Raw genomic sequence first — 19,839 nt, forward strand, 5'->3', positions numbered from 1 at the left:
TTTCATATAAATGTCTAAATAACAAGCAGTTAAAATCTCCCAACCAAACTTGGTCAAAAGTGCCCCCCCAATCCTTTCCTCCCTCGTCTGGTATTTCGCTTGTGAACAACAGAATTTAGTCTCATGAAATAACCCAACTTTGTTTTTAACTTGCACATTTCTTATATTGTTAAATGTCAGTGGTACTTTTTAAATCTCATACATTTTCGTAATTGACTTACGTCGGTCCCTGTCTCCAAAACACCATTTAAATTGGGTGTGGCCTACATCATCGGCAAATCTCATCTCTATGTACGCATTGCTCTTGGTTTCCCAAAGCCCGCGACAGACAATCAAACCATGTTATTACGAGTCGCTGATATGTGATCCAGCCTTTTAAGTGCTGCATGTTCAACGTCGTTACCTCACCACTTCGAATTCTCGCTTTTGGAGAGTTCCTGCGACTCATACTTGCAGTATCGCTGTTCTCACTAAACACAGTTTTGACTATCCACCGCCTCTTACCCTTTCACCTTGTTTTTCGGGGGAGCCAATTTAACCCCAAAGACAAAAGTGCCTTGTAGTTGGGAGCCAGTTTTCCAAGTGGAAGCATTGGATGCCAGAAATATGTACTCCACGTCAATTTAATTTTGCATGTCATCAATTTTTCTTAGTGTGATACTTCTAGCTACTCCGTTAAGAGTCCATAAAAAATGTCACCAGTTATGGGGTAAGTAATACTGATTATTGTAGCTTATTGCCTCATCAGACCTTTTGCACCGAGTTTATTTATGTATCCCTTAATTATTAATTGTTGCTTGGTAAGACAATGATACTTTAATTTTTTGTCAGATACATGATGTATATGTTTCTGGTGCTTTAGAGATGTCTGTTGTCGCAAACTATGTTTATCTTGTTTACCCAGTATCCCAGTGGGATAGTAGGGGAGAGCGCAGTGATGATTCTGACACTTAAAATATTTCTATCTAGAAGTAAGAGTTTAAGGAGCAGAGATGTCGTTGACATGTCAACGTGTAGCCTTATCATCCTAAATTTACGAGTGAATGTGGTAAGTCGTATACTTTACTATACTTGAAGCTATATATCTTCAAATAAGTTTCCAAAATGTCCGAATCATCCCTACCCATGGTGATGATTCGGACAAGAGCATGGGAAGATTCGGACAATTATTATAACTGATATTTACCTTCAAGTCATGATAAATGAAACATAAATAGAAAACGAAATGCTTTATTGAAACAATCAAAATCAACTTAAAAGATTATTCTTTCCCTTGGTGATTGGCAGACAGAAAATGTAACCCGAATCCACGATGTTTGCTGATAAAATTGTCTTAAAGAATATTGTATGCTTTAAAATAAAAACTACATGAAATTCCTCGCCACCAAAATATACTTGAATTTATCTCTCCATGAGTAAATATCCAAACAAAATGTAACTCAAATACATGACATTTGTTTGTGCCTAAATATATGTTAATTAAAGTTGGCCTAACGAACTTTGAAATACCCGTTTTCTTTTAATACTTTGCTGAACTGGGTTTGGAAGCACTCCAATTCCTGCCTCCTTGCCAATATTGCTCTATCCTCAATTTATAGAAATGTAAAATTATTAGTAGCAAATATCTGTGATTTTCTTAAATAAGAAACCTGAAATTCATCGCACTCATCTAAATTGCATAACAGACTGCTACCTTTTAGTGGATCTATACCAACAAGAACAGTTTCCCTCCTCAGGGAATTTATCAATGAAACCAACTTTTGAGTCTTCGATCTCCTCCTCTGAGATGTCAGAACAATCATTATTAAGCTCGGCTGTCAGAGATTTTCAAGATGATGATGGTCTTCATCATTGATTTGGTCCTCTGCATTTAACTTTTTAAAAATTTGTATAGGTTTTTCATGTTCTTGAGGTATCATTTCCAAACTTTATTTCCTTCTTGGTTGGGATTTTAGGCTTTTACTTCAGTGCTTTCTGTTTAAGTTCAAGCTTTTCTGGAGCGTCCGTTGCAATCGTGCATCTTCCCTGCTTTCAGCCTTTAGCTGTCTCCTGTTTTGATGATGGTGTAGGTTGTTGCGCTTGTAGGTGTGAAAACCCTCCTGGTCAACCCATAGAGGGTATACCTGGAGTAGCGATTTCTATACCAGTACTACGTAAGTTCGGTGGTCTTCCGCCAGGCCGGCGTTGCAAAGCCTTGCGGCCATTTTTAAAGGTCTGCTAACCCACAAATTGAACAGGGATTAGTGCGATTCTGAAATTTTGTTTAATGAGTAAGTGTTTAGCAAATTTTTAGGGTCTAGTGAGTGTTTATTGAATGTTTAAGAGTAAATGTTTAGTGTTTTGTGAATGTTATTGAATTTTTATTATGCAAGTATTCAATAAATGTTTAGTTAGTATTTAGGGTTTTAATGATTGTTTCGTGAATGTTTAGTGTAATCAAGGAATGTTTAGTGAGTGTTTAATGCATGTTAGAGTAAATATTCAGTGAATGTTTAGAGCTGAGTTAAAATGTTATGTGAATGTTAGTGCTAAACAAATGTTTAATGTATAAGCATTCAGTGAATGTTTAGTAAATGTTTAGAGTTTAGTGTGCCAAGTGTTTAGTGAGTTTAGGGTTTAGTGCATGTTAGCGTTTTGTGAATGAATGTTTATTGTATATGTTTAGTTAGTGCTTAGAGTTTAGTGAAAATGTTTTGTTAGTTAGTGATTAACAATGTTCAGTGCGTAAGCATTCAGTGAATGTTTAGTCAGTGATTAGTAAATGCCTTATGACTGTTAGTGTTTAGCGAATGTTTAGTGTGTAGTGAGTGTTTAGTGTCTAAGTGTTTTTTTGTGTTTAGTGAGTGATGAGTGGATGTTCATTCACTGTTTAATAAGTGTTTAGGTGTTTCATGAGCATTTAGTGTTTAGTGAATGCTTAAGTGAATTTTTAGTGGGTGTTTAGAGTATAGTGAATACTTAGTGGACGTTTAGTGTATAGTCAGTGCTCAGTGATTGTGTAGTGTTTGATGAATGTTTAGGATTAAGAGTGTTTAGTGAATGTTTACTCAGTGTTTGAGGTATAGTGAGTATATAGTGAATGCTTAGTGTTTTATGAGTGTTTAGTGAGCATTTAGTGTGTTGTGAGTGCTTAGTGATTGTTGACTATCCAGTGCGTGTTTAGTGTTATTGTAAGGTACTTTTTCTTTGTGAAACTGGGTCCGGTAATAATAATATAATAGTATACCATTGTTAAAAATGATATTAATATTAATAATAATAAGATAATAATAATAGTATCGATAAAAATAATAGTAATAAAAGTAATAAAGTATGGACCATGAGTTGGACCGAGACCTTTTAATATGGCCGCTCGAGGTCACACGCTCGGCAGGGAGATCGCCACTCCAGTGATATACGCTCTATGGGTAAACCTTGTTTCTATCTTTCTACACATAATCATGTTCTACCAATACCACCCTTTTCTCTAAACTCCTGAAGTGTATTTTCTATAGCAGCAACATCCCTTTCCCTATTGGTTTTCTTATACTCTCGTCCCATGATAGGCTTTCAGGAACTATAATCAATCTGAAGCAAAGGATAGGCTATATTTCTTTGTAATAAGGTGTCCTGATGGTTTATGAGGTGCTTTAAAAGGTAATAAGGGCCTAACGAATGGATATACACAAAATATAACGTAAATATTGTTAGTGAAAATCTTTTGTTTCTTTGTCGGAATTCATAATTTGTCAAGCATTTGCTAGGAGGATGATTAGGACACGTCTGGATCATCCCTACCCTAGACGGTCCGAACCATCCTCAACAGATCATAACCAATTTTGATGACACCCTCAGTCCCATGTCCTGAAGATTACACAGGCCGGTAGCACTACATCATCTTCGTCATGTAGTACAAATTCACACCTAAACTGTTATCAACTTTCTTATCATACTCACTACACCACACCTTGCGATTCAAACGCAAACAAATTACATTAGAAGTGAGAAAACCACAAAATTTAACCTCTGTACTAAAGTAAGCACCAACTGTCAATCAAACTCCGTGTGTCAACGGTAAACAAACAGGCGATTTTTCGAAGTTGAGCCGAGGCAAGACCACCGATATTTCTCGGTGGTCTTGGTTGAGGGGCCCTTACGTTGTCCAGGAAACGTACTGTCCGGACCATCCCACTATCCGAATCATCACTGCTCTCCCCTGCCATTAGTTTTCTTCAATGGGAACTCTAAATTAGTTAATTACTTCAGCAGGAATGATAAAAGACACGTAATCTACTTGATGAAATTGTCGACCAAAAGCTTTGATGGTACATGTGTTACAGCATCCTTTACAAAACACAGCAAGGACAAAGATGTCATGAGACCAACTATATTTTTTTTATAGGTTACCTTATTGTCCAACGTGAGACTTGTATCTTGCTTGTATACGTCATCAAATTATGTGAAACCGTAATATCTGTATGATAAGTTCTAATAGGATTTAAAAGATTTATATATATATATATATATATATATATATATATATATATATATATATGTGTGTGTGTGTGTGTGTGTGTGTGTGTGTATGTGAAGTCGAGATTTTGAAGGTGATGCATGACAATGCACCTTACTGCCGATTACAACGTCAACGTGGAGTCCCCCTTGCCTTCTTGCCAAACCAGCCATCACATCTAATATCATGACCCAATTCTGCTAGAATTTTCACTTCATTTTTCTAAAATACAATTAGGGCTTGTGAAATAGTTCAGCTGACCATTTCCACTGGTTTTGTGTGCGAACAGAAACCTTACATATTAAACTAATGAAAAAATGAAGTTTTCACCTTGCACATTTTTATTGCCCCTTCAGCTAAAGATTGAAGCAATGTTGATAATTATGATTCCATCCATAACAAATATGTTTACCTTAATGCTGTCATTGTTTCTATTCTTTGTCACACTTTTAGGATTATCGTTAAATATAAGCAGTTTTTCATACTTTAGAAAACATTACCTAACTGGTTTCAAGCTAACCCTGTTTCTTAACGTAGGATTTACCACATTTTCTTGACAGAACATCCTCTTAACTTCGCATTTACAATAAGGAGCTACCAGAGAATGACAATTAAGCATTTTGGACTTTCAAGCAAATTTCTCTAACATCATTCAAAATCCGGCAGGAATCCCGCTGGCGCTGTCCTCACATGCAGTTTGAAATTCGCCAATGTCAGCGAATTCGCTAGAAATAGTTGGGTTTCCGGTAAGTTGGCAACACTGCATGATGACTGATTATTTCACTTCAGTCGTTTTCGACAGCGGTGACAGTACTGAAATTCAAATGTCCGGTAACCGCCATCTCTTGTCGTTGTTGGTGCTTTGATGCACTGGAAATCCATTTATTTTTATGGGGTTTATTCTTGTAGGTATGGGAAAGGTGGCCCACAACCCCATTAGCAGGGTAAATTGCTTGGCCATCCCCACCCTTATCCTTTTTTACCCTGTGTAAGGTCCTTGTTAACGACGTTCTCAGGTTCAACTTGTTGCGTGAAGGCAACCTTGAAAGATGACTCAACGCAATGCTGCTCCTCACACCAGTTGGCGTTCTTACATCCTCCTTCCCTCGCCTACCCATTCCCACAACCCCGGCCCGGTCGGTTTAACCGTCGTCACCCTGACTGTGTGCAAGGAACTCGACAACCACAATATTTCGCTCGGCCGTCGGCCGCCGGCGCCGTCATCACTCACTCAGAGTGTTGGAAATTGGCTAACCGGTAACAAGTCAGTTGAGAGCGGGCTTTTGTAAACACCGGATCGCAGAACTCTTTCGGTTGTTTTTATCGTGCATTTGGCTTTAATTAGGTCTTGTCAGCACAATTGTTTGGTGTATTACCAATACCCAGTTAATATTCTGCGAAGATGTCGCCAACTCTTGCCTACTGGAACATTCGAGGTGTAAGTAATAACTATTATTGTAGTTGGTTTGAACTTAGTAGCCTAGTATAAGCAAAGCGTAGGGCATCGCTGCAGTAGTGAACTACCGCTTTAACACCGTTTGTTGTAACCAATGACATATATCCAGTTATGCCTCATATTTTTTACTATTGTATACAATCTTCATCCAGGTGCCATATCACCAAGGACATCGGCAATCATGGCTCGCCATTCCTCCTTATTTCCAGCTCTGCAGCAACTGAGCTGCAGACATTCTTCCGCCAATCATTCTCACCAATCCATCCATATATTTTTGTCTAGGTCTGCCTCTCGGTCTCCTTCCATTGATTTTATAGTGAGAGAGATGCTTTAGTTCTTGTCTTCTCGCTATGTGACTCACAAAGGCCGTGTCACAACATGCGGCGTCGCCGCTGCGACGAAACCTTATGCGGCGCCGCATAGTATAATGATATCACACGCCGCACTGTGCCGCAGGCGCTCGACCGCCGCAAAGTCACATCCGGCCGATTGTCGTGGGAAAACACACACAGTTCTATGCACGTAGCCACACCAGACGGCTACACCGCATCCGGTGTTCCCCTGAACCAATTGCATTTACAATTATTAAAATGACGTTGATTTATTAATTGAATTTATTAAAGCAAGGCCAGCAATTTGGGACAAGTGATAAAGAATATTTTGATAAGAACTCCAAGAGAGAAAGCATGGATTGAATTAGGCGAAATAATGTACGAGAGGTGGTCACATATGGAATCAGTATAAATAAACCAGAAATAGATGGTATGTTTAAACCCTATAAACGTAACAGTATTGATTATGTATGTATATGTAATGCAAATAATAATAATTGGACAACATTATATTCAACCTTTATACGTTGGCTGTTGTGGATAGACTGAGCGACTTCGCCGCTTATGCGACAGAATGCAGGCAAGGGGGGGTTGCCGTATACGGTTCCGTCGCGGCGGCGACGCCGCATAGTATTGTGACGCCGGCCAAACCGCATTTGTCTACCTCTCACTGAGGCCAAAAGCTCTCTTTCAACCCCTACTCACTCAAATACTTCCTCATTAGTTTTCCTTTCTGTCCATGATATTTTTAACATCCTTCTCCAAAACCACGTTTCTGCAGCGTGTAATCTCTCGTCTGCCTTCTTCAAAGTCCAAGTTTCACAGCAATACAGACCAAACAAAACATTTCACAAACCTCTTCCTTAGATTCATAGATATTGGCGTGTTGGTGACTAATTTCTTGATCTTACCAAATGCATCTTTCACCATGGATATTCTCTTCTTGATCTCTTTTTATACAACCTTAGTGGTGAATTAATCCCAAACCTAACACAGGACGCACATATCTAGGTATTGCACCGGAAAAGTTACTTACAATTGCGCCGTGCATGTCGTCATTGGGTTTTGGGGGTGGGGGGTGGTGTGTGGGCGGGGGAGATTACTTGGTTAAAAGTTAGCGAATTGCTCCAACAGGAAAATAGGATAAGCAACCAAGTGGACTAGCTGATCCAGTCTTGGCCGCTTGTTGATCCACCCTTTGAAAAAGTACTTTAACACGTCCTGACACCAGAGATGGACACCAGTCACGGGTCATTGGTGGTGAGAGCAACACCTCGAGACCTCTACTCTCCTTTTGAAGTAAGTATTTTCTCCAAAGTTAAAAGTTAAGGACGCAGAGGAAACAACTGCCTTGGATCCATTGTACTCAAGTGGGTCACCCTTATTCACTCTATATTTATTTGGTGAAACAAGAATACAATTACATCTTTAAGCATACTATTCAAAGGATATTTTTTTTTCTCACCAATATTATTACTGTTATTGCCAGTAGTATGATTACTAGCTTTTATGCTACCTCTACTATTTTGTGGATAAGTGCCGATTATTCATTTTCTTTTTCTTTTTATCATGTCTCATGTATCTAGATTGTGTATGTTACTGTCTGTATTTTGTATATTCAATGAATATGGCCCTGAGCTGAAATAAAGCATATTATTATTATTATTATTATTATTATTTCTGGGCTCAGCCGTTTCGCTCCGTGAAATAGGTTCCTTCAGCACTATTTCTAAGGTAAAATATTGCTATAATAGGGTAGATCACCACGGCAGGCCAACCAGGCCACCTACAATCAACGCTTGCCACCCTCCGAAAAAGTACATTATAACGCGTCCTGACACCCGAGATGGGCATCAGTCGCGACTTCTTGTTGGTGAGAAACGGAGCTAAAGACCTCTACTCTACTTTCGAAGTAAGTATTTTCTCCAAAGTTAGAAATTAAGGCCAAATTTTAAGATTTAAACAGAGGGTACTGAAAATGGCGTACACGGCAGTGGAAATCTCACCAAAACGCTTTAGAAATTTTTACTTACAACTAAAAATGTTTCGAAGATTGACGCCATCTCGATGTTTACGGAGTCGCTTGTGTCAACAAACTTTCCATTTCCTGTGATAAATCCGCACACCACTTGTACCCACAGACGCTGGAGCACTTTCATCACAACAATCGAAACACGATTTCTCACCAACAAACAAGCCAGGAGTAAACAGCTGTTTTGGTAGATGACGACGAGAAGCGTGCTCTTAGCTAATTTTTAAATAAGTAGTAAAACATCAATATTTTACATATTTATGATGATTAATTTGAAAATATTCGTTATTGAAAAAGTAACTCGACTTTTGTATTATGACGTCAAGACATCTTGACTTTCGTACCTATTGTAAATAATTGCTATACTCAACTGTCTTGCAGAACAGTTTACCAGTTATTCATGCAGATTGTTATCAGCTATTCATGTAATTGTTATAATCGTAATGCGCATATATATCTTTTATTATTTACTTTTTGGATATATGAAGATGTTTTACTGCTGGATTACCGCCGTAGTGTGACGCAATCGTTTTCGGTCCCTGGGCCTCTGTCTGTTTTCGCACCATAAGAAATTATGGGGCCGAATTTGCAATGACCAGAAAGTCGTTAAAAGAGGAAAGTTAGCATTGAGGGGCATATGTTTCGACTGAGAAAAATACAAATTTATTCAATAGCTAGCTTGTAAAAAATACTCGGTTATAAAAACTTGATTGACAACTAAGCAGCATGTCTACTATGGGTTTCAGAGACAGTGCAAGCACGTTTTTGGGCAATACCTATTTCTGTAACGAACACTCGTAACAGAACGAGATTTTGCTATAGTGCATTACACCCAGTGCCGTAATTTATAAGGGTATCGTGAATCACTAATCGTAAAGAATAACGACACGTCCTTGTACCAAGAGACAAAAACTCCATTATGCAGAAATGGATACGAATACACATATAAAGCTCCACCTACCCCCCCTTCCACCGCCATCCCTTTTCTTCTTCGTTCCTCCGCCTTCCTTTCTCTCTCTCTCTCTCTCTCTCTCTCTCTCTCTCTCTCTCTCTCTCTCTCTCTCTCTCTCTCTCTCTCTCTGTTGCCATTCGGTATGTGTTGACCCTCCAAACTGGGTATAAGACTACACACAAAACGTTGAAATTGGTGAAATTAGGCTATGTATTGGAAGTATATACACATAAATATTAAAGCAATTTTATCATTATTGCATTACTATGACAACTAGAATTCATGGAAACAGTTTATAATAAAGGAACGGTGTATGTGTGAAGCCTCCACTAATGTGGCAACGATGATTTTGTCATTCTTAGCATGCAAACATTAAAGGTTACATTTATTTCTGGCATACGATTATTAAAGAAATTCAAAATACTAATATAGACTGAAATCAATGAAAAGTGCTAGCAAAAACAAAAACAAAAAAACTTATATAATTCACTTTTCCGTAGTCGTTCCTCTATGGTTTTCGGCAGCCAGATGTACGAAAACGTTAGAAACATTTGATTGTATCTACTTTAGAAATATCTGTAATTTTTGGGGTAATTTGGTTGCAAAAAAGGGATAATATACATGAATTAAATCAAAATTTTTAAATAAAGTAAATTTAAACTAAATAACGAGTAAAGTAAACTGTTTTTTAGGGAATAAAAACTTTTGCAGTTTCGTCGTCTGTCGTCGTCTGCTGTTCATAACTGTGTTTATGGCGCGCGCGCTTAGAAATCAGAAACAGCAACGGGTTTAAAGTGCAATGTGGAGTGAACTGAGACCAAAATGTGTATAATAACAATCAAATAAGCACTGTGGAGTTTCAGTTGTGATGGCAGTAAGGATAAAAACCACCGATTACAAGGTAAGAATGAATTCAGTTCAAACCATAACCCCGGGAATAACAAGTTTCATACTTTCACTAATATAGGCAACAAAATGTTGTTTTATTGTGCTGATTACAACTGCAATCTTGAGTAAGATCAATAAACGTTACATATATACGCTAACATTGTTCAAATGAGTGCTGGGAAGGCTGGGGAAAGATGGTGGCCATCACTGATCAGAACCTTCCATGAAAAACGTAGCCGCCATATTGGATTTCAAAACTGCCTTGAAAACATATTTTACGAAGAGCTCACATGCTTATTTTAGTTCGTGTGGGGCTTTCATCTATCACATTATGTTGACGAAACTTCAGTCTTTTAAATGGTATGCTTAGAGTTGCAATTGTATTCTTGTTTCACCAATTAAATATCGAGTGAATAAGACCCGTCCACCGTGATGAGGGTTGGCCTGCCGTGGTGATTTACCCTACCAGAGAACTGCTAAATTGGACCTGCCAGAATATTCCGGCTCGCTCACCTTCATTAAAAAGTGTCGGTATAGTTCTGGGGCGGGTGAAACCCACTACCACGGCACCCTCTCCAATAAGCCTCTCCTACATCAAAAACCCCTAAGAAAAGGGGAGCCGTCCTACGGCTTGCTACCTACCACCACGTAAGTAGCAGATGTAGCGTCATTCCTTCAGATAGCCGTACACTAGACGCACGCGTTTTTTTCTTACTCTTGTGTTTTTGCTATTTTGGATTTGTTTTTCCTTCGTTATGGATCGTCAATCTCCAACGGCATCCAAGCTAAGTACTGGTTTAAGTGTTGACACTATTTAGGGAGTGTTTTCTGGCCTTCGTGCCCGTATTATTTAGGTTTTTAGGAGTCGTCGCATCATGAGGCGACGGCTCCGAGCCGCCATTAGAGCGTTCCCTTTGTCCCCCCCTTCGGTTTCACGTGGTCTTCCATACCTAGTGATCCGATTAGTAATAGCACTTTTATTTATCATCTCCAGTGTTTTGGATGCTGTTTTTGATGTTTGTATTTGTTTTTGTATTTATTTTATTTTATTGTATTTTCTTTTATGCGCTGGCACGGGGTTTTTCTTCTTGATAGAATTAGGTCTGAGTCCTCATCGGCTGCCGAAGCCCATGCTGTCCCAACAAGTCCAAACGAAGACTGTGTTCGATTCCTCAGGTCTTCACAAAACCCTAACTTTATGGACTTCATGAAGTTTGCCGCACGGAGGGTGCGGACATAGATCCTCAGAACATCCTGTTCTTTGAATCAGATAAGCGAGAGTCAACACTTCGCCAATACGATTCGGCGGTCAAGAAGCTGGCTGTCTTCCTCAATGAATCAAATGTTCATACCATGACCACAAATCTAGCTATCACCTTCTTCAGGAATTTATTTGAACAAGGTTTGGCAGCTAGTACAATAACCACAACTAAATCTGCCTTGAAAAAGATTTTTCAATTCGGGTTTGACATAAACTTAACAGATTCTTACTTTACCTCAGTCCCCAGGGCTTGCGCCAGGCTTAGGCCTGTTGAAAGACCAACAGCAGTGTCACGGTTCCTAAACGATGTCCCTAAGTTGGCATCAGATATTAACAACTCAGAATGTGACTATCAATCTCTTTTGCGGAAAACTCTATTTCTAATCAGCCTAGCTTCGGGAGCTAGAATTTCAGAGTTGTCTTCTTTATCCAGGGACCCGGGTCATATTCAGTTCCTATCTCCGGGAGAGGTGTTACTTTCTCCGGATCGCAGGTTTCTTGCCAAGAATGAGGATCCTCTAGATAGGTGGGCTCCATGGAAAATTATTCCTTTCCCACAGGACCCATCCCAGTGCCCTGTGAAAACATTAAAGGATTTCCTACATAGGACTTCTATGAAATCCAAAGGGCCTCTGTTCATTAGAGAGAAAGGTGGCACCGTCTCTCTGAAAGGCATACGACAACAAATTCTTTATTTCATTAAGAAGGCCAACCCACAGTCATTGCCACGGGTACATGACAATAGGGCTATAGCAACGTCAATTAACTTCTTCCAGCACATGAGCTTCGGAGATCTGAAGAAATATACCAGTTGGAAATCCCCCTCAGTTTTTAAACGCCACTATCTTAAGTCTTTGGAGGACCTTAAGTTCCCGGTGGTAGCTGTAGGGAACACTGTTTCCCCTGCTACGGTCGGAAGTAGTTTGCAGTAGTTACCTTGTCTCCTCCCATCCTCCTTCCTATCAGCCTCATTATCAGTCTACCTCAACCCAGTAGCATATTTTTAATACTGGGCAGATTTATGTGATATGTACATAATAATTAGTTTATAGGTGCCTTTCTCAACCTACACTGTAAACAATTTGTTGGTTTAATGCCTATCATGTCTTAAATTTAAGTTTATTACCTTTACATTAAGGATTACAATATATATGTATATAATATTTATTATATTGATGTATATTGTACTATGTTTCTCATTTACACCCTTTTGTAGTTATCTTTTGATTGATCATAGTTTTATATGTCAGTAGCTTGGTGTTTCTCTGGTACAATTTCACGGAGCGACACGGCTGAGCCCAGAAAAGGGATTTTGACGTAGGAAAAATCTATTTCTGGGCGAGGAAGCCGTGTCGCCCAGTGAAATCCCGCCCTTATGTTTCAGCTGTCCCCCCCCCCCCCCCCCCCCCCCCCCCCCCCCCCCCCCCCCCCCCCCCCCCCCCCCCCCCCCCCCCCCCCCCCCCCCCCCCCCCCCCCCCCCCCCACCCCCCCCCCCCCCCCCCCCCCCCCACCCCCCCCCCCCCTTTAAACTGTGCCACCAAGCTAGTATGCTATCTTCAGGTATGACACTACATCCGCTACCTACGCGGTGGTAGGTAGCAAGCCGTAGGACGGCTCCCCTTTTCTTAGGGGTTTTTGATGTAGGAGAGGCTAATTGGAGAGGGTGCCGTGGTAGTGGGTTTCACTCGCCCCAGAACTATACCGACACCTTTTAATGAAGGTGAGCGAGCCGGAATATTCTGGCATGTCCAATTTAGTAGTTCTCTGGTATTATAGCAATATTTTACCTTAGAAATAGTGCTGAAGGAACCTATTTCACTGGGTGACACGGCTTCCTTGCCCAGAAATAGATTTTTCCTACGTCAAAATCCCTTTATTAAAATCACATCTCCCTGGGGAGATTGATCACTTTGTCACTGCTGAAATACAATTCTCCGACCCTAGGATAAAGCAGATGTGAGATTATGTAAATCTTTTATTAGGCTTACTTTGCACTTGCAATATTGTTTCCCATGAGATTCTTGCTCCCCAAACTTACCAGTAGTTACATTTGGTAATTTCAGCAATTTTAAAGGTTCTTTTTACATGTAGGATGGTACGGTAATTTGAATGAGACAAACATACTTTGGTGCTATCCTTATTTGTTATTTTTATTTTTTTTCAGCTTGCCCAGCCTATTAGACTGCTGCTGGAATATACTGGAACTGAGTTTGAAGACAAGATGTATGAATGTGGACCAGCCCCAAAGTTTGACAAGTCTTGCTGGTTTGATATTAAGTACTCCTTAGGCCTCGACTTTCCCAACGTAAGTATGATTTGATATTTATACCAAGATTCATTTGTACATTTAGCTCTCAACGATGCAGGTTCATTGACACGAGACTTCCTAGAAAGATTATCTTTGCAAGTTTTTATAATTGGCTAGCCAATGATGTAGTCATAAGACAACATTTAATTTTACCTGAAAAGTTTTTAATGTTAAATTCAAAATAGTGAATAATACTAGTTGATTTTAATTGAAAAGGAAAATAATAGATTTGATTTTTCATGACAACTTACCTGTCAGATTAATATATTTATAGCTGTATTTTCCCTTTTTCTGAAGTCCGACAGAATTTTAAAAACTTCCGACACACGCAGTGGTCGGCCAGGTGGTTAGTACCCATTCCCGCCGCTGGGAGGCGGGTATCAGAACCATTCCCATTTTCTATTCATAATTTTTCTGTCGCTGGTGCTGAAAACACCTGTTTTCAAGTACCTCCGTCTTAGGATTTTGGAAACTCATTGCCGCTAAGTATCCTAATTGTCTTTTGATTTATTTACTTAGATTTGTGGGATTTGTGGCTAGGCATACGCTATCTTAAATTGATTTGAATTTGATTCATTTTTGCATAAAATATCTGAATCTAGTTAGGATAAGTTTCAGACGGGGTTGTCTGCAAAGATAGGGTGTGGCTACCGAAAGCTTCGGTAGATCCGCACCTAGGTATGTACGAGGGGTATGGGTCTTGCTTCTTTGTTGAGATTTGTCATGTAAGGAGTGTGAGACTTTGTCTATTCCGTAAGGAAGACGTATGATTCGTATGTACGCAATTAATCAGTAAACATGTCTAATTCCGTAAGGAAGACGTATGATTCGTTATGTACGCAATTAATCAGTAACAAAAGTCAGGGTAGTGAACTGCTAACTTCCTGTAGACTTTATTTTGCTGACCCTGTAGTATGGCCTACGGGCTATGAATATGTCTACGAGAGGTGCTCGCTCTCCTTCATTGCTGTGAAGTGCTACTTCTGTAATTGTTACTCCCTAACCCTGCAGTGTTGCCTTCGGGCCCTAAGCAGTGTCTGTAGAGGAATTGCCCTTTCTCTGATACTCTTTCGATTCGTAACTTAGAATCGAAAGTGCTTGCTTTAGAGAGTAAAAGTGAAGTGCAGAAGTGCAGTGATACCCCTTGTGTAGTGGAGGGTGCGTCAGATCGGACCTCGTTTCGCCTCTAGGCCGGGACCTCTGCTTGACTCCCAGGACCGGGGAGTGAGCATGTCGAAAGCCTAAGGAGGGTTACAAGGAACCCCCACCGATCTGGCGTGCCTTCGGCAGTTTCTGATGAAAATCCCCAGACTGCCAAAGTGCGTGTGCGCGTGCACGAATCCTGAAAGATTGCTTCTCGTCCTCCGAAGCGTCCTCCCCATGCAGGGGTTGGAGCTTTCGGAAGGACTCGCGCCCTCTAAATAGAAGCTTTATAGAAGAGGACGCTTCACGTCCTCTCTCTCTCTCTCGTTATGCGTTTCAGTGAGAAGTAAGAAGGCGAACGTCGCCTGAACTCGTGTCCGTCTTTCCATCGAGAAATACGTAAAAGAAGTCATAGTAGCAGGAAGCTTTTGAGAGCGGACGCCCGGGACGCTCGGATGGACTCCAGGCGCGCGCGGGTGCACGCCAAGCGCGCGCCAGGGTGGACCGAGCGCGCTCCAGTGGCGCCCGAGCGCGCTCCAGTGGGGGGACGACGAGCGCGCGCCAGTGGACGCCGAGCGTGCACCAGCGCACGCCAGGTGTGTCGCCTGGCTGAACGTTTCTGTTGAACTCTTCAAGCTCTTGTTTCAGATTTGGGCCTAAAGAATTTTTACCTCTACCTCGGTGATACCTTCTACCTCACCTGCAAAGAAGTGAAGTAGGCAGTGCTTCGGAGGAAGTTTAAAGTGAACAGACAACTTCTTCTTCGAAACCCAGCAAGACATCAGGTTTCGTTGAATTCAAGAGGTCTCTGTCAATTAATATTGCTTTTCGCATAGGTGGATGGAGTTAAGGAAAGCTCAAGGGAAGATCTCGTTTGCTCTACCGCAACCTTTGCCATTCTGCCAATAAATTTAAGTTGCCACTACCGCAGTCAAGACTTTGCGATAAGGCAGTTACGGGTTATGTAAGGCTCGATGTCCTGCACGTCAGGACTCTCGACAACGTTCAGTGGGATTCTTGCAAAGGCACTCATCAAAAGGACGCTCTTCAGGAAAGCGCAAGACAGGACTTCCTTTGCCATACTGCCAATAAATTTTAAGCTTTAGCAGGCATTAGTTTTGATACGGGAGAGGAAGCTGGTTGGAGAGTTTCTTCCTCTTCCCAGGTAATTTTGCAAGCTTTTTTATCCCATCTGAAGGGGTTTTTTTCAGATGATAGATTTTGATAGTTCTAGTCGGGACTACGCTGCCGAATTGAACATCGTCGTTCTACCTGCCGTAAGCCCAGTCTCTTTAACAGGATTCTTGCCCCTTCCTCGTTTGAGACGGGGAATCGGAAAAATTAAATGCTTGACTCCCTGGATTACGTTTGTCAATTCAGTGGACTTTCCACCATTGACAATATACTTTCGTTTTGTCAAGTAGTGGGTTATACCCCTCATTGACAAAATATCTCTTTGTCCCGTAAATGGGTTAGTTCTCATTGACAAAAACATCTCATTAATTTGATATTGCGTAAGCGAATAAGCTCTTATTGACAAGATTCGGAAGAGCTCTCATTCGTCATTCGCAGACTCGTACAAGAAATAGACTTGTAGACTACGTCAATGAACGCTTATGTCCAATAACATAAGAAGCTTGAGCTGACTGCTTCGATTCTCTTAAGTTTTGTTCATGAAACTTGCCTGTCAGATATGTATGTAGCTGTATTTCCGAATTCAGCTATATATATGTCTGCCAGGTAAGTATGAACAAACTTTATTGTGATATAATTTCATATTTTGCCTTGCGTTATATTACTTCTGGTTGGTTCAAGTCATATACGCTTGCTGTAGTTACCTCTTCGGATGGCAACCGAGAGGTCTATTGTCTATTTTAAGGACATTTAATCGTTACTCCCTGCAGCCTTCCAGGAGTTTCCAATTTATCTTTTACCGTTGTTTGGTAGTGTTCTGACGACACAAACGCATCTATATATTTAGCGTTTTCTGTTTCGCTTAAATATACCAGCTTGAGAGTCTTTCTGCTCAAAAAATAACGAACCTATTTCTTCGTAGAATAGGGTAGCTGGCAACCCAGACATAAAGTTAAGTGACGACGTTCGTAAGCTGCTGGCTGCTGCTGTCACGCTGTGTCTGTCCTCCAGTCCAACCGAGCCAGTAACAGATCGGTCGCTGTCATGCGCGGTAGGTTACGTCTCTCTCTCCTGCGGGATTGACTGACTAACCGTATCTCTGTGCTGGCGGTTACGTCTCTCCTGCGGGATTGACTGACTAACTGTATCTCTGTCCTACAATCACGGACTTTAGCCTAAGATTGAGGGGATTTCTTACGTGAATGAATAAACGTTGCATTCGTTTTGCCTTACTATGTTCAACAGAGTTACCTCTTAATCCTTTCGGTGCTCGTTACCGCACGGTATAGAACTACGAGTCTACCGCAACATTGCACTTTTATATGCTCTCCTGCTTAGGCAAAGCGCAGCCTTATTAGGGAAGTAAGCATACTCGGGGAGGGAATGGATGAGCTTGCTGGGGACCATTTCCTTCTTGAAGAAGTTTGTTTCCCGAATAGACTGCAATTCAGACCACAGTTTTTTACCTACCGGGAAACTGAAATATTATTCAAGATCTAGGAATGATTCTGAAATCCTCTCAGTGCGTTTATCACCTGAGGTGATAGAAAGAAGGTGCCGGACATCTGGATAGGGTTTCAGATGTCCTGGATCTTAATCTGAAAGAAGTAAAAGCGATTCGGTAGTCCCTCCAGTCCCTCGTAACGAGTTTTGGGAACCAGTGGTCCAGATCAACTCTGATATTCACAGCTCTCTCATATCTTAAGAAGTATTTCTCTCGGTCCCTGTTCGTGTTTACGAGAAAGCCTATTATAAACAACAGGCGTAGAATGTAACGATCCTCTAGAGGTTCGTTACAGGATTGCAAAAGTCCGTACGAATCGTCTCGATCGACGGCAGCAACTATTGACTTCCGAGTGGGAATCTTTCTTTAGAAGTAAGTTGAGAGTTGTGGAGACTTTAGGGAGCCCCTTTCATTCTTCTCTTCGATATGTTGAGGACGAAGAGGCTTCTTCTTCTCTGCTCCCTTATTCTCGATCCGGGATCGGTACCATTAAACGCCATCCTATGATATTGAACGGGGATGGATATTTAAGTCTCTTTTTCCCCTTTTTTCAATCGCTTAGGGAATGTAAATAAGAGGATTTATGACGTCACAGGGAGCGACAATGACGCTGATCGCCCCATGTTGGCCTTCAGGATCCTGGATTCACAGAGGTCACATACTTCCTAGTTCACTTTCCAAGGACCTTTTCCGAGAGAGTCGGTCTACTCTAACTCGAAAGGTACCTATAACCTCTCCGCTCTGAGTCTGACTACGTTCAGGCTATCGAGATGTTGACAGGAATAAGATTACCGTCTTTCCATTTCGTCTGAAGAATGGGATAAGCTGCAGTACAACTATTAAAGAATACGCAAATATGTTGTTGACGGCCTTTGGGCTCAGAGATTTGCGTCGGTCAAACAACAAAGCCCTTCACGATCTTTGAGTTCTGTGGAATCTCGAACCTCGCTCACCATCTACTTTTTGTCTCACCTGTTTTCTCGGAGTCAGACACGTCGCGAGATCAGGCGACAGATAGTAGCCCTGAGTTCTTGTTGACGAAGTCGGTTGCGTTTATACACCCCCGATGATGCTGTAACATTGAGACCAGGTTGGACTGTCAGGCATTCTTCCTTCGGGACTGAATCGCCTTTTTTGCTCCTCGCTCCTTTCTCCTGGCACCAGAAGCTCGAGTCAGGAGTTGATTCGCTGACGACGTTGGGTTGCGTTGATACACCCCCAAGGTTTGCTTAGATTGAATCGCCCAGGCAGTCCAGACACTCATCCTTCAGCGAAGAAATAGTGCCTTATGGTCTTCAGGGTACAGCCTTGCTGTCCTTGATTCGTCGACTGGTCAACTGGTCGGTCACCTGACTTTAGTACAGACGGACGACTGTGCATGTCCAGATCGAAGCTTTCAATATGGAACTTAGACGTAGTCTGAAGTTCTTGATGTCAAAGCATTCGAACCTCTCTACCTGTTAACTTCTTGCATGTGATCAGGAAGGCCTTCTTCTAACCACCCTTTGATACGACAAAGAGGGTTAGTGAGATTTTAAGCCATCGTCACAATGTTTTGGCTTAGAGAACACAAGGCGGTGTGCTCTCTAAGCCTTTCCGTTGTGGCCTAAGAATGGTAAACCCGTTTTGTCCTTGGGCCAGGAGCTTGGAAGCAAGGATGGCACAAGTTAGTGGGCAGGAGCCAGAGAGAGTCCTGTGCCCTGTCGGGTCTCTCAAGTTTTTATCTACATAAAATCAAGGAAGTCGAAGTCATTCGGGCAATCTGCAGTGTTCCGAAAAAGACCAGACTTGCCCATATCGAAGAACATCCTGGCTTTAGTGTTAAGGAGTTCTTTCAAAAAATGCTCTTCATTGTGTTTGCACAAAGATTTGAAATCTTTTTATCTGAATGCTCACGAGGTGAGGGCGCGGCCTCGGAAGCATTTCAACAGAGCATGGCACTCAGCAACATCCTGAGTACCATGTTTTTAGCGAAGCAACTCTGTGTTCACTTCACACTCCCTGCGAGATGTGAAGATGGCATAGAGATCTGCTGCTCGCTAGGGCGATACGTGTCTTGCAGACACAATCTTGGGGGCAAGAAGTACCACTCATCCTATCCTGTAGAAAATGGTTAGGAAGAGCTCTTAATTTAGTTGTTGAGTCGCCGACAACGGCGACTTCTTAACTCTTAAGCCTTAGTTAAACACACCTTAACTTTGGCTAGGTTGGTCAGGTGGGTGAATATATATATATATTTATATATATATATTTATTTTACTTCTTAGCCCTCATGGTATGGTCAATATGGTATAGTCACGTCGTGGTCTCGCCCTGTTGACAGATCATCTGGAGTGC

The 19,839-nt window shown here is 41.3% G+C and overlaps 1 protein-coding gene across 2 annotated transcripts in view; it reads left to right on the forward strand.

The window, feature by feature from the left end:
• Positions 1–5,611: 5,611 nt before the first annotated feature.
• Positions 5,612–19,839, forward strand: part of LOC135219678 (glutathione S-transferase Mu 4-like) — a 35,604-nt gene continuing 21,376 nt past the window's right edge. Inside the window, exons 1-2 of one of the 2 annotated variants that reach the window (XM_064256626.1) lie at positions 5,612–5,930; positions 13,578–13,718. In XM_064256626.1, coding sequence (XP_064112696.1) covers positions 5,895–5,930; positions 13,578–13,718 — 177 coding nt within the window. In that variant the 5' untranslated portion in view covers positions 5,612–5,894. Of the gene's footprint in view, positions 5,931–7,498; positions 7,580–13,577; positions 13,719–19,839 lie in introns of those variants that run through there. The other variant, XM_064256625.1, reaches the window with a different exon arrangement.

The sequence above is a fragment of the Macrobrachium nipponense genome, chromosome 1, assembly GCF_015104395.2.
Source record: "Macrobrachium nipponense isolate FS-2020 chromosome 1, ASM1510439v2, whole genome shotgun sequence".
Lineage (NCBI taxonomy): Eukaryota > Metazoa > Arthropoda > Malacostraca > Decapoda > Palaemonidae > Macrobrachium > Macrobrachium nipponense.